The sequence below is a fragment of the Ictidomys tridecemlineatus genome, chromosome 6 (genome assembly GCF_052094955.1).
Source record: "Ictidomys tridecemlineatus isolate mIctTri1 chromosome 6, mIctTri1.hap1, whole genome shotgun sequence".
NCBI classification, from domain to species: domain Eukaryota; kingdom Metazoa; phylum Chordata; class Mammalia; order Rodentia; family Sciuridae; genus Ictidomys; species Ictidomys tridecemlineatus.
Genome location: NC_135482.1, coordinates 28,657,946 through 28,674,402, shown reverse-complemented (window position 1 = coordinate 28,674,402; position 16,457 = coordinate 28,657,946). Strand labels below are relative to the sequence as shown.

The window sequence follows — 16,457 nt, the reverse complement described above, 5'->3', positions numbered from 1 at the left end:
TTCCCAGCTTCCTCCTATCCTTTCTGATTCCTTTGAAAACTTATCCTGTTTCATCATACTGTTTTATTTAAATTCCTCCAGGCCCAATCCTAAATATTTTTTAAAATAATTTTATTAATACACATATTTTTAGATGACACATAGCAAATGCACACACTTGTGTAGCATTTCAATGCATGTATACAATGTACAGTCAGATTGAAGTTAATTGTATCTATTTCATGAGACATATATCATTTATGTTGCTAAACCCTCTTTCTTACCCTGTACTCTCAATCTCATCTAAGCCTGGTGCTTTCATTACCACATACCTGCAGAATACTCTCACTTTTTTTTTTTTCCAGTCTAGATCTTTTCCTTAAGCTCCAGATATGTGTGCATTGTGACATACCTGCTATGTACTCCTGGATATTTCAAAGACATATACAACTCAACATGGTCCAAATTGAAACTCATGATGGGAACTTTTGGAAACCACCTACATTGATGTGAATGGCACATCACTGTCCAAGGTAGATATTTAAGAATTATCCTTAATAATCCTCCTTTCCCTCCAATTCACTACAAATCTTATTATACCACTTATATATATCTGTTAAATGAATTCCATTCTCTTGATCTCCACTAAAATAATTCTAATTCCAGTTATCTTTAGTTTTTGTCTGGACTACTGACTTTAATTCTGAACTGGTTTCCACTAGTCTATTTTGTTGCTGGGAAGATATTTTCAAGCTGAAAAGAACCAAATGGTTAAAAGGCCTGTATGCCTGGTCGCTACAAGCTTTTCCAGGCTGGCTCACTATAATGTCCTGTCCATCCCTGGGCCCAATTCCTAGACCATGCCAAGCAGTACAGCCTTTACATGCCTGTCTTCTCTAATGAGAACTTTCTAATACTTCCAATCCTCTTATTTCAACACTATGGAAGCTTGAGATTAGCACTTCTCCTAACTTTAATATACATGAATCACCTGGGGAATCTTACTAAAATGCAGGTATCTTGTGGTTGGGTCTGGTGTGGGACTTGAAAATCTACATTTTTTACTAAGTTTCCAGGTGGTGCTCTAGCAAACAGGTCACATTTGGAGTAGCAAGGTTTTAGATCTCAGCTGTATCCCCTCTCACAGGGAACCTTTTTCTGAGCCCACTTGATGCACTCTAGTGATTATTAGTCAGTCCTTCAATTTATATTCTCCATATACAAGATGAGCCTTCATGATGGCTTTTGCAAATTACATTAGTCCACTCACAGTCTCCCCATCCCCACTCTGACCTAGAATCTGGCACATTTGTTTTTCACAAGTGAGCAGTGTCCACTGAGCTGTCCCCTGACTTAGGCTGAGTCACTTTCCTTCATGATGCTGACACCACAAAGTCCATGTCCTGAGCTTTGCTCCTACAGAAACCCAGCTCATCTCTTGGTAGCATTCTGAGTGCATTTCTTTTTTTGCCAAGATACACTCTTTGGGGTTGAAAGTGTACTGGGCAGAAGAGTAATTGATTCCCTATGTACAGTCTTTCCAGTCTAACCAGCTGGTTGGCCTCAATCTCCATATAGCAGTCTATGAGTACTCTAGATTCTCTTGTGTTAGGTATATAAGAAACAGAGGAAATAAGCAAATGCCAGCTATTGTGGTCAAATACAAATCTCCTCCCCTGAGGTGGAAAACAGTTCAGGAAAAAATGGTGGCAAGAGGGGATATACAAATTTTTAGTACATTATTTTTTCCCCCTTTAAAAAACTGTTTAAATCCTTAAAAATTGCCATTTTCCTTACATTCAGGGAAAATTGACTAAAAATACAGTAAAAAAAATTACCTGAGTTAATGGTTGGACACAATAGCAAGAGCCATTGTATGAAAGATATAATGGGTAGTAGTGGGGAGATAGAATGAAAGAGCAATTAAGCACAAACCGCACGACAGGCAGAAGCAATATTACTGTTGCCAAGAGAACCGCCTGGAAAGAGTGCTAAAGTAGAAACTAAAAATAAGCAAATATATTCACAAAAATGGTCATAGCGATGTAAAACCTGTGACTGTCATTTCCTTTGACTAATAAATACATAAAAATAATCATAGCACTTAGCAGAGATAAACAGATCTTAACAATTAAATATTCATAATATAATATCTGTTCTCTAAATCAACAGTTTCAAGTACACTTGTTATGAGTAACAGTTTATTTTAAAATTAAAACTTTTTCCCCTATTCTATGTGGTAAACCTGTCCACATACTCAATTTAAAAAATTTTTAAAGACAATCATATGCTTAAATTTTCTTATGTCATTGAATTGTATATGAGACATAGATTGCTTTTCCCACAGGCGAGTTGAGAAGGCCAGGATCCTTAATACATCAGTACCACAAATGTATAAATAGCCATGTATTTATTACTGTTGTAATTCACAAAGCACTTTATAGAAATAATTTCTATAAAAGGAAAGAACAAAATAAAATTAAAATAGTGTTAACATCTTAAATTTCTTTTAGTAATTTTATCAGCTACTCAAATGTACAAAAATTATATAGAATTTTCTAAAAGTGCAAAACAGGAAGAGTACATTTCTTAAATTTTTCAGATTTCAACTGATATTCCAAAGCACACAATTGTCTTCCCTTGATCTTAATAAAAAATTTACAATTCTATTTAAAAAATAATGAATTATTTTAATTATGTAACATTCTGAAATTTTATTAAATCATTATCTTCGGAATGTATATTTCTAAATTTAGAATATCATGGCACTTTGCCTGATGCTGGATTTAAAATAAGTTTAAATTTTATAGCAATATTACCCTTAGAAAATGGGAAAAGTAGGTTAAAAATTATTTCACTGAACCTAAAGTTTCAAATAGAAGAACTGCCCAAGTGAACTACAAAATTTCTTTCAACGTTCCAAATAGGACAAGGCATTACACTGTAACACACACAGTTCTGCCACATAATCAGTCCAAAACATGTAAACTGAGACTGAGAAGCTGTGAACATGGAGCCTGGGTCCATTGGAAAAATGGCCACTCATGCTCTGACCAATAGAAACAGCCAGGAAGAGAAAGGCTGGAATAAATAGCCTGAATTCTGCAAACAGTTACATAATTGTAAAAGCACTTCAAATCACTAGGGGAAAAAAACCCAAAACAAAAACAACCAAAATATTATGGGTTTAGGCATGCTTTTGAGTCCTGCCTACAAGATTTCCAAAACAATAAGCTGGGGATATTTACCAAGAAAACATACCTCTGTTTAAAAATAAAAACCAATGGAAAATAGGGTTAACTTTATAAAAATCACACTAACTAAATCTGATGTAAACTAATATTTTCATCTACTCCATACAGGAAATATATCTGCACCCACCAGAACTTACAGCAATAACACCACCAAATAAAACTTAAATACACACACACGTTCCTGCCACATAGAATTTCCTCTTCTAAAAACTGAACAAACAAAAATGAAACGCCGAATGTCTTCTCTGATATAAGGAGAAGACTCAAAATGGGGTAGGGAGGAAGAGCATGAGAAGAAGATTACCACTAAATAGGGAAGAGAGGTGGGAGGGAATGGGAGGGAGAGAAGGGGAATTGCACGGCTGATGGAAAGAGACCCTCATTGTTATACAAAATACATGTATGATGATGTGAGGGAAAAAAATAAATGTGTCACATTATATTGGGTAGAGAAAAGTGATGGGAGGGGAGGGGAAAGGAAGGAGGGTTAGGAAGGGCAGCAGAATAAAACAGACACTAGTATTGCTGTATGTATGTACGTGTCTGTATGACCAATGTGATTCTGCAACCTGTACATTTGGAAAAGTGAGAAATTATACCCCATTTGATTCAAATGTATGATATGTCAACACCATTGTATTGTCATGCGCAACTAATAAAAAAATAAATAAAATAAAATTAGCGATGGACAGGGGTGGGAAGCCAGGGGAACTACTAGAAGAGTAACAAATAAGCCTGCCAACATAGGTAAGGTCATTTTATCATTATGATATAGATTAAAGATGTGATCAATTAAATAATTATTCATACCAGGAAGCTATATCCATGTATCTGGCTTGAGTACCTGTAAGAAACGTGCCAAGTGGCACATCTTTCGGATAATCAATAAGAGACAATATCTTATACACAGTTGTCTTTTTTTTTTTTTTTTTTAAATGAGAATTTTAACACTATGCTAAAGATCTGTGCCCACTAAAGTACAGTGCATGTCTAGGGCTTACCTACTTGGCAAATGGGAGTAGGCAAAATGTAAAATCTCAAAGTTGCCTCAAGACAAATAACTTACTAGCGTTTGACTCTGGGGCTGATTTCCCCACTTGTTTCCTCACTAGAAGTCCTTAGCACTCCTTCTTTCTTTCTTTTTCTCCTGTACTGTGCATGCCTCTTTAGCCACTGTACTATAGTGAAGAAATATTTACTTGGGTTAAACCACATTGACAAGGGCAAGTGACAAGGGCACGTGGCAAGGCATGTATGCAGACTGGGTGTCTTTACCTGTTTGGTGGGGCCCGTCAGTTAGTCTTGATGCTAGTCAGATCCAGGCCTTGCTTACCTTCCTTACTTCCTCACTTCTGGGAAGGGTGCCCAACCTCTTGAAGGCTAAATTACAGAGTGAGAGAATCTGCGTGCATGTTCAAGTGAGGAGGTAAAATGCTAAGTAGAATATGAAAAATGGTGGCTATTTCTATGGGAACCACAGGTATGTGATGAGAGTGTTCCTAAATCTGATGCAGTAAAACTTAAAAAGACTGATCTATATGCTACAATTCCTGGATGAGCAACTCAAGATGGTAAAGTGTGCAGTTATCCTTAAATTATTTTATAAGTCTAATGACAAGCCAATCAATATTTCAATGGAATGTTTTTTGAGAATGGAATATTTCTCAAGTTCACATAGATAAATAAAGGGCAAAAATATTTTAAAATTGAAGGCAAAACTGCATATTTTAAAGAAATATTCAGAAGCTACAACAATTAACAATGTCTAAGAATGGATCAAGGACAAACAGAATAAGAAGATGGCAGACAGTCTCCAATAGTATATAATGTATAATGAAGGTAATTCACATTGGAATTTAAGATTTTATTGTGGGCTGGGGATGTGGCTCAAGCGGTAGCACGCTCGCCTGGCATGTACGGGGCGCTGGGTTCGATCCTCAGCACCACATAAAAATAAAATAAAGATGTTGTGTCCACCAAAAACTAAAAAATAAATATTAAAAATTCTCTCTTTCTCTCTCTCTCTCTCTCTCTTAAAAAAAGATTTTATTGTTAAAAGTAAATTCTTAAAAAGAATAGCTAAAGGTATGTTTGGGATTTAGGAAGGGACTTTCTTCGAATAGAAACAAAATATATTGTTTTCAAATAGTTAATGCAGATAAATCTATCAATGTTCAGAAACAAAATTCAAATAGAAATGACAAACAAGAAAAACATATTTGTAGAATACGGCCAACGGTTAATGCTTTGAATTAAAATGACTTGAAGATCGAATCTTTAAATGCACAATGCAATAGGAAAATGAGAAAAGTTAAAATTGCCAAGTAACTAAAAAAAATGGGATTCACTTGATAATATTTCTTACGAAGCTTTTGAAACTTTTAAAGTACATTTAATAATAAAAATTAAATACAATGCCTAGTATATTTAAAAGTGTAGGAAATAGAAAATTTCATGTGGTACTAGTAGGAATCAATATTTATTTGCTCATTCTAAAGTGGAGTTTGCCTTATAAAGCTTTTTTAAAAAATGCCTACCTGTAATACAGAATATGTCTCTTGACTCCAAATCTACTCTACCAGTCTCTGTTCTGTGTCACAGAGACTCCTCCTGTCATTTGGTTTCCTATCAGAATCTGCCAATGGGAGGCATGAGATGGAGACCAGAGGCCAGAGAAGAGAGGGGAGACTTGTTTCTCCCTGTCTGATTGCTGTTTCCCTCAGCCCCTTCCTGCAGCAGCCCTTAACACCCTGGATATTCCAGCATTACCTAGCTGCTGCCCCTTGTACATTTGGTTTCAGTTCCATAGAGTCTGAGTTTGTGGGACTAGAGGACAAGGCCTCTTGTCCTAGTTTCTAGACTCTAATAACCCCCACCTCTTCCTGGAAGACTACATTTCAAAAGTTAATAATGGTTGTCTCCTGACAATACATTTTTTTTTTCATTTTGTGAGAGGATATATGTATGTGTTCTCATTTTTAAAATTAGCATTTATTCTTTGTAAAATTAAGGAAGTTACTTCCTCAGAAACATAACACACAGAAGTTAAAAGCACATATTCCAAAACCAAATAGAGTTCAAAACCCAGCACTGTTACTTATTGGCTAGATGAATTTGGACAAATTCCAATGCCTGGGTAGTAGAGGAATTCTATTGAATGAATAAACACACTTTCTCTTTAGAAAATTGTTATATACTTTTTTTTTTCATATGATGGTATATATATTCATATGCATGGGGTATTTTTACCTGTGACATAGGGAAATACAGTTTTTGTTTTCTTTAATTTTTGATTTTGAAATAATTGCCTATCTAGGTAATTTTTTTTTTTTCCCTGAATCTTTTGAGAAGTTGCAGACACCATGCCCATTAACCTCATATACTACAGTGGGTATGTGCTCAGGACCAGACCATTCCCTTACATAATCATGGTATGATTATGAAAATAAGGAAATTTAATATGATACTACTCTTCCATCTATATTAACTTTTTTGCCACTTATTTGGATAATATCCTGCAAAACATTTTTTCCATTAGTCCAGAGTCAATTTCCAATGCATTTAGTTGTCATTAAACAAAGAATGAGGTATATACTAGTCCATCTGTTACTATTACTTACTAATAAGTAATAAGCTTAGAAGTCTGTAAAAACAGGGAGAAGAGATAGTAAATGCATGAAACAAGTACCTCCCTGGGGCCAGGAAACTAAACAAAAAGGTTGGAGGGCCCTTGCTGAACTGAAATGGTTTGTTCACAAGGAGGAAAGAGGAATGTTCATTAAAAAGACATTCTGAAAAGGAAAAGGAAATGCCTGGCATTCCTTCTTCATCTCCTCTTCAATTTAAAACAAACAAGGAACTCTTATGTGCTCTAGCAAAATACTCCAAAGAAATACATAAAAAGCAAAAGAATTTTGTCATCATAAACACTGAAACCTACACCAAAATTCTGCAGTGGTTCAGAAAAGCTTTAAAAGTATATGATTCCCAACTGCTATGTATAACCATAAAGCTCTAATAAAAAAGAGTACATATGATTATAAAACCTGAGTTTTCTAGTGGTCACATCATCTTAAGTGAATGAAAATCAAAATACTGTTGAAATTAGGAAAAAATAGGAAATTAAGTTATTTTAAAACATTCATTAAATGTAAAAGTCACTTTGAGTCAACCTAAATTTTGTTAAAATTTTAACATAGTTTTATTTGTGTTTGAGAATGTATGATGTTTTCATAGTATGATGGCTTCTACTAATGTCTGACTGCCTTAGAAAGCAAAAGAAAGGAAATTGAAAAAGACAGAAGGGCTGAGGCAAGGACCAGCACTGGGCCTTAAGAGCCAATTAACCAAGATGATAAAGTTTTAATTTCTCTGAAGCCCTAATATATTTTACATGACTTGATTTCATAAAGCACAAAGAACTGACTGAAAGTTTGTTTAGTAGACTTGCGGAGTATTTCTACCAGATAATTTAATTTACTCTCAAGTGGCCAAATGAAAAAGGAGCAGCCAATCCGCTTCACCGTCTACACAGTACCAAACAATTAAAAACCAGCCGGGCAGAGAAGAACACAAGAGCTGAAAGCTAAGTTCACACCTTTTCCTGAAACTCCAACAGCCCACAAATGGCATTTGACTCCCTAGTGAACTGTGCTCTGGGTCAGCAGGAAGCTCTTGCGCTGATGGTCCGGGAGACAGCACTTTCCAGAGTGCCACCCTCATAATTTCCTGTGTGAAAAGCTCACTGCTGTTCTTGCATTCCTCAGGTTGCATTTCTTCTCATCTCAGAGGATGTTGCTCTTCCACAGGAAGAGGAAGGAACCAGTTGTTGCTGGATGTGTGGGCTGAGAGCTGTCGGGCATTTTCAGCATGCCTCAGTCTCAGCTGTGGGAACCCGGGATGTGGCTTAGATTCCCAGGCCTGGAACCCTCACTATTGCTGAGGCAGTCAAGAGTTACAGTTTAGGAATATAGTGTCTCAGGAAGTTGGAAGGCAGAAATAATGCCCGAAACTTCAACACCTCCAGTTCCCAGATGTGATGCTAATTTTCTAAAGGAAATTGAAAAAAGTATTTATTCTGTTGGACTTCCAAATAATAGGTTTATAAAATCCTTTTGGATAGTTTCCTTTTTTTTTTTTTTTTTTTAAAAAAAAAAAGAACACCTTTCATATAGAGAAGTTTAAGTTCTAAATCACTTTTGTCAGCAGGAATAAGGACCAGTCCCACTACATAAAGTATTTGTTAACTAGATAATTTTTTAAAAATTGAATTCATATTAAATTTTTGGTAAATTAATAAGTTTTCTTTCCCTGTGACTCTGAAACTTAAAGGGAAAGAAACTCAAATTAGTAAATGTTTCAGTGAATCTTAATTAAACATTTAGGACTTAGTTATTGTCATCACTTTTATTAAAGAGCACATTTAATTTGGAGGAAAAAAAAAGAAAGCCTCTGATCCATTACTTATTTCGGTTTCGGTATCACTAACTTTATAAATTTTACAGCTAGCATCAGCTACACACATCTCTTTGAAAAAAGGTGCCATGTTCCTTTAATGAATTTGACAATTTTAGTTGTTATTGTTGAAATTTCAAGCATGTTTTTTTTTTTTTTTAAAGGTCAGCCTTGCATTCACAACTGTTGGTAGTTTTTATAATATATGTGCTTCAAAAGCAAGGATCTAACCAATTTGGAAATAGTTTCTTCCCCATCCCTAATATTTTATTTCATCTATTTTAAAGATTGTACCTGAGGAAATATTAAATGTGTTTTCTATTTCCAAATGGCAGGAGAGCTATGAAATGTATTTTTCCTTACTTACTTCTGTTAATGTCATGTATATTCTAATTTTTAAATGCCTTTGACAATTACTTCACATCTTTTAATCTCAAAAGGCCATATTTTTAGACTATTTCTTAAATCTTCTAAGAATTCCTTTATCCCGTCAAGTATCTTAGTACATAACATTTAACTTTTTGAACTAATGCATAAAAAATTAATGGCATATTTACTATCATTTGAAGTTATAAGACTAACATTCTCTTAGTGAAAGAGGATAAATTGAGGGAGGCACCTACTAGTGAGTCCAAAGGCCTGGATCTTACAAATGCCTAACCCACACAGTAACAGGGGCAGGAGAAAGATAGTACAGGACCACTGACCCAATGCTTGAAGATACCATAAAAATGCCTGTTTCCCAAAGCTTACTAAGCGGCCACAAAGTTACAAACACACTTAGTTTTAGAATTCATTGTGCACTAAATTTATAAATCAGTGTAGCCTTATAAGCTGTTACAATGTTTAAAAACTTTAAAAAGAATCTTATATACCTCAAATTTAAATGTCTCTATGTAAATTCAGGAAAGTTAGCATATGGAAAAGTATAGAATTCAGGAGGTTTGTACAGCAAGATTTTTATGAACTTTCCTAGAAAAATAAAGGGGAAATCTAGGGACGATAAATTGCATATGCCATTTTATACTTTTAAAGTTATAAATTTTAGTTTTGAGACATTTAAGTTTGCATACACTGTGTTCTTTCAAGTAAGTATTTCCAAATCTTTGCTTACATAAGCAGTTAGGAACTGAAATAACTGAACTAGTTACGCAATGTTGTCTGGTAACCAGGATGCACTGTTGCCACAACATCCATGGACGGATTCTCTCTGTATCTGCAAGTCTACTCTTTGTGTGTCCATACAGTTTGTCAATACATTAATATTTTTCAGGCAGCATATACCACACAATGATCTCCATGAAAGTGAATGACCTTTTCTCCCTAAAAAATAGGCCACTGCAAAAATCTTTCCAAAATAGAAATTTTGCTGAAAAATGTAAATCTAAATGACATTTAGGAAGGGGTGTATATCCCGAAGTCACGGAAAAGGCAGAATATCTCTTGCGCCGACTTAGTTGATTGCTTTTCCTGATCCTACAACTGAGGACAGGAAAACCACGATTCTTTCTCTCCCAGCAGCCTCTTTGCAAAAACGAAGAAGAGCCAGGAGATATTCTCAGCTACCCTGGGATTACTTAGGGCTACACCTTGCTGTCCTTGCGGAAAGGAGATAGGGAAACCCACAACTGACAACCAATCTGTCAGGAAATCCTCTTGGCTCTGCCTTCAAAATATATCCCGAATCAGATCCTTTATCACCACCTCCTCTCTGCAACCACTCTGGGTCAAGCTGCTTTGGCTTCTTGTCTGATTATTCTATTAACTTCTTCATGAGTCACCTATCCCTCCATCACCACCTGCAGCCTCCTGTTCTCACACACCAGCCATAGTGAACCTGTTAAGGTATAAGTCAAATATGTTTCTCTTCTACAGAAAACCCTCTGGTAGCTCCTATATCACTCTAGGTCTGGCCTTCTATCATTGTACCCGCTCACCTGGAGTGCTGTTCCCAGATACCCACTCTACTCACTCTCTTCATGCCTGTAGTTCTTTACTTAAATGTCACCTGTCATATACATCCTGGCCTGCCCACGCATCTGAAACTGCAGTCCTCTTCCCATCTGCCTTTAGTACGTTTTTTACCTTTATGTTTTTCTGGTCCACTATATTATAAAGTTTGTTTGTTTATTTATTTTTTGATTAGTAAACTGCTTCTTTCCTGACTAGAACACCTAGGGCGGGTATCTTTGTTTTGTTCCTTTCTTTAAAGAACAGAACCGTTACTTAATAAATATTTATTGATAAGTGTAGATGTACATGAATGGGTATCCTTCCTGGGTTTTATCACATCTGCCATTTGTTGAGGTAGCAACATAAAGACCCCAACCTGGAATGACACACTTTTATGACCATGGTACATATTTTCATTTTCTTTGGAGGCATCTACTTTTAATGAATGAGTCAGGTCAGGGACTCACCACAATTTTCTTCTATAAAAGTCCTCCCATTTCCTCTAGTCCAATAATGACCTCTTCTGAATACTCCCACAGCAATCATTCTCTGACAATCATGTACTGTTGGCACCAAGTGTCTTGAAAGTGACTTCTTTCCTACATGATTATTTCTACCTGGCTAGGCTGCATGCTTCTTGAGTTCAGGCAACCATCTTAACACCCTCCTTAGCATCTCAGGTAATGTCTTCATGAGGTACGTTTTTATTTTGATAATGGAATAACAATGCATTGTAGATCATTGAATTTTTCATTCTATAATGTAGGACTCCAATGTATTATAAATAATCAATTGGACCTGAAACACTATTCCTAATTCTAAAGAAAAGTATATACATTACATTCACACTCTGCACAGCTGCCGGGATAGAGATAAGAACACTGTGTCAGCTCTTTAAGAACAGCCTGGTGCTTTGACAATCAAAGGAAGAGTAAGATTATCAACTTCATTTTGTTCATTTGTATGACAAACTATTAAAATTAATACATCAAAACTTAGAAAACAATTTACCCAAAGCTAACAAATTGCAATAGTCCTAGAGTATTTCCAAATAATTTATAGTAAGTTAAAAAAGAACCGCCACAACTTCTCTTGGGCCAGGATTGTAGCTGTGTGCTTAATCCCCAACAGCATAAAAAATAAACAAAAAATCAAAAAACAAAACTACTTCATATTCATCCATTTTGGGAGAGAATAAAGAAGGAGCCTGGGATATTCCATGAAGCCAAATCAATGCTAATGCTAAATGCCCCAGTATAATTTGTGTGTGTGTGTGTGTGGGGGGGTGTCCCGGGATTGAACCCAGGACCCTGTATATGCTAGACAAATACTCTGCCACCCAGCTACATTCCTACTCATTTTATCTTTTATTTTGAGACAGTGTCTTGCTAAGTCACCCAGTCTGGCCTTGATCTTGTAATCCTCCTGCCTCAGCCTCCTGAGTAGCTGGGGATCACAGGTGTGTGCCTCCAGGTCCAGCTAAAGATTACCTTTTTATGTCCTATCTTAATGAAATGAACTTCTAAGGAAAATTTTCCAGTCTACAAAAACCAAACAAACCCTCAAGAGAAAGAGTAATCACAACAACAAAAACTATCTATAAACACTGTTTTTATTGTTGTTTGTTTTTTTGGTTTCCAATATTTCTCTGGATTTTTAAATTAAATCACATACAAAGTTTATGCCAAAAATATTTAGTACAATTGTGCTCCATGTGAAAGCAGAAAAAAAAATCTCTTTTATAGATATGTCTGATTTGTTTTTCAGAAGCAAAAGAAAAACAGTCAATGGATACAGAACACTACAGATCAAGAATTACTTCTAGTACATTAATGGGAAGGCAAACATTTAAAAAATTAATCTCACTTGTCAATTTATGTGTCTTTCAGTGAAATTCACATATGCACGGTAATATTATCCCTTCTGTGGATAATCACACTCTGTTTTATAAGAGAACTGCTAAACTTGTCATGTGCTTGTTATTCAAACTAGTCTTCTCAAAGTCTCACATATACCACATTCCCTGGGTTAGGGTACTAAGATGTAGACTAGTTGACTTTGGCACTGCTCATTTCCGGGTGGCAGTTTTGCCCACCTCCCTAGCACATTGCCTATCAAGAACATCTGCATTCCCCGGGGCCTGAGGACCTGCAAAGCTGAAAGAGTACTTAGAAGACCCTTGAATGATTAGAATGTTTTCTGGTATAAGATAGAGTCTATAAAATGGATTGGTAATCCAAAGAATTCCTCTACAGAAATGACCATTCTTGAGATCTACTGGAGAGTTTGCCATGCTATAGTGTCAGGAATTTCTGTTTGTTTACTTGTTTAGTCTTGTTTCCTCTTTTGGCCATACACTGAAAATTTATCCCAAATATTTAACAACACTGACATCATAACAGCAGTGTCACCAAAGGCCACGCTGCTTTTCCCATTTGTTCTTAACACTAGTTTTGTACTAACTAGCGGGATTGACTGTGGCAATAATTTGCCTCAAAAAGATTAAGCTGACTTCTAAATTGAAAGGCTCAAACTTTCAATCTTTGGAGCCTTTGGACAAAATGAATAAGTTCCAAGAATTAGATATATTTAGTTTCTGGATAATACATCGAGAGATTAATAAAACAAAATGACTGCTATTCCTATAGCTTCTAAGGAAAAGTCTAGAAGTAAGTTTAGCACATCTGGAAACAAAGTGGGGGATATGTTCTGCCACAGCAAGTGAAATGTCACCTTAATAGGTATGAAATGTCACCTTAATAGGTAACTATGCAGGTACCTGTTACTATGCAGTAATAAGTAACTGCATGGTTCCTTAATAGGTAACCAACTAGACAGAGCACAAGGCCTTTGAAGTAAAAGCTATTCTGAAAATTGGCACTTCTCCCCCTTGTGGCTGTTAAGATACATTGTACATGTGACTTTTTGTACAAAATTGTTCTAGGCTAAAATGTCAGGCTACTTAGCCCACATTTTATCTTCTCCCTTATATACTTTTTAAGGATACAGATTGTGTCAAATGATTAAATTCCAGTTAACTGTAAAACAAACAGACAAATAAACAAAAAACTTACTGTGGTAGAATCAAAAGAAAGGACGTCCACAACAGGGGGAGTAGAAATCTGCAAATCGATTACCTCAAGCTTTGGATTAATCTGTGCATATACATAAAAAAGTTAATATGAATTTTTTTGATACCACAAGAAACTGGATGCTATTTGTGTACAGAAACTGGATACATACAACGTTTGTAAAATAGTAGTCTACCAAATCTATCCATTAAAAAAAGACTATTAAAAAGTTGAATTTATCTCAGGAACACAAGGTAATTTTTACATTAGAAATCAATGTAATTTACCTATAAGGGAATATTAAAAGTAAAATAAAATGACCCACCTCAAAAAGATGAAGAAAAAATCCTAGTCTGTTCATTATGATAAGAAATGAAATAAAATATTAAGATATAAGAATTTTAAAAGATTAAATAAATTTTCACTGATATATAAAATTACTACCTAGGAAGAAATCCCAAAAGAATCTATTGCTAAATCACTGAAACTAGTAAGAGAATTTTACAAAACCACTAGTCCCCAAATCATGATACAAAGATCAGCTGCATTTCTGCATTCAAGCATACAGTTAGAAAACATGACATTTAAAAAGACACCATTTATGATAACATAAATATTTTAAAATATATCAGAATAAATATACAAAAATATAAGACCTTATGGGGGAAAATGAATAAAACTTATATTGACATTAAAGAAGAGTCAAATAAATACAAAGCTATGCTATAAAGAGTTTAGAAATATATATGGGAAATAAATTTAGTGAGAGACATTGGGAACATAAGAGAGGACAGAGGATTTATACTTGAGAAAAACAGGTCACTGTATGAATCCCTAAGTAATACGGCTATAAAGGCAGGCAGTGAATAAATCAGAAAACTCATTGTTATGCTAAAGCTATAAAACAAGTAAAAAAATATTTTTGTAAAGACAGGCTGAGAAAATCATCTTAAAAACTGAGAAAGCAAAACCATAAAGAAAAAAATGGATGTGGTTATATAAAAAATCAGGATTTCTTTTTAACAATGGACACCACAAAGTTAACAATCAGATAATAAAGGAGGAGATATTATGATGCCTAAAATGGAAAAAGGATAAATATCTAAAATACACAAATCTACAAACAAATCATTGTGACAAATGGCTATACCCTAAGAAAAAAAATCGAAGTAAAAATGTAACAGTTAATCAGCATATGAAGAGATGCTCAGAAATATTAGTAATGAGAAAATTAAATAAAATTAAAGGAAAATATCAGTTAACACCTATCAGATTACAAAAACTAGAAAATTCAATGATATCACCTTTGTTTTTAATATTGTTTAAATGTCTTAAACCCAAAAAACTAGAAATATCTCAAATGTCTGTTAATAGTAAAATAGATTATGAGGATTACTATTGTGGCAAACTAACTGCAAGACTACACAGCAAAAAATGAATGAAAAAAAACTCTGTACAACATCTGAAAATATAAATTCAGAATTCATATATATAAATCTAAAAATCTTAATATTAAATGAAAAAGCAAGTTACAGAAATAAATATTCAATATGATTTCATCGATATGAAGTCCAAAAACATTTATAGGTGAATAACATATTTTAAACATATATAGAAAAAACACAAAGAAAAACAAGGAAATGATTACCTACAATGATGACTACCTTTGAGGAAAGTTATTTCAAAATCCAAACAGACCAAAAACAAACAAAAATTCAAACAACATTAATACAAAGAAGTAAACAAAGGAAAAGACCGATGCAGAACTTTATGTCAAATGAATGGTCCTAACAGGAAGGCACTAAAGAACCTCCCAGAAGAATCTGTTGCCCAAGTGCTTAGACAGTGAGAGCTGCTTCCGATGGAGGAAATGTGGCTGAATGCGGCCTTAAAAAGGCTTAGAAGACAAAACCAGAGAGATGAGTTAAAGAGCATTTCTCAGCACAGTGGCAGAAAGCTGACAGTACTTTTTGCACGGGGTAGAAAAAAGAGACAATTAGAGAGGTTGGCAAGGGTCAAATTATAAAGGGTGAAGGGATTTGGCAAAGCAGAAAAAGTTGATATCTAAAGTATACTTTAGAAAGGTTAATCTGGGAGGGATGTGTAGAATATAAAGAATAAGTTGGTGTAGCAGCGGAGACACTACTGTGGTAGTCCAACACTGCTGCAAGAAAGGCTGAGCTGGCAGTTAGAAGACTAGAATGATTTTTAAGACACTTATCAGTCTTGATGGGTATACTGTCGTTTCAGAAACAGAACATTTTATAATTATCCAGCCAAACAGTGCTAGGCATGGAGTTGCATGTGTCCAATAATTGCCTTGTTACAGTAAAGGAGGGAAAAATCTGTGTAGGATGAGCATGAGGGACTACTGTCCAGCCAGCCGGCACTCTGCTTCTTTCTGGCTGTTCCATAAAGCAGAAAGCAACCAAGCCTCCAGCTGTAAACTGAGTTTGCATCGAAGGCAAAGACAAGTAACCTGGGGGTGACTTAATTTCCTTTCAGTCTTAGTTTAGTTGTCCAGAGATTGCTTTCAGACATTTTATTCTCTTCTATCTACTGCCACCTAGCGTAAATAGTAAGACGTTTACCAATGAAAATACAATTTGGTCTAACCATTTGAAATTGGAATTGCTCAAAAAAATTAAATCAGACCCTGGGTTCGATCCTCAGCACCACATAAAAATAAATAAGTAAAATAAAGATGTCGTGTCCAACTGCAACTAAAAAATAAAATTAAAAAAAA

General features: G+C 35.0%; 1 protein-coding gene across 7 annotated transcripts in view; it reads right to left on the bottom strand.

Moving 5' to 3' along the window:
• Poc1b (POC1 centriolar protein B) overlaps positions 1–16,457 on the bottom strand; it is an 81,634-nt gene that overhangs the window by 15,260 nt on the left and 49,917 nt on the right. For 5 of the 7 annotated variants that reach the window (XM_078053034.1, XM_005324428.5, XM_021725793.3 and 2 more), the window contains one exon: positions 13,715–13,795. The exons of 1 other annotated variant lie outside the window; for it this stretch is intronic. In XM_078053034.1, coding sequence (XP_077909160.1) covers positions 13,715–13,795 — 81 coding nt within the window. Of the gene's footprint in view, positions 1–13,710; positions 13,796–14,036; positions 14,065–16,457 lie in introns of those variants that run through there. One more of the 7 variants, XM_078053035.1, reaches the window with a different exon arrangement.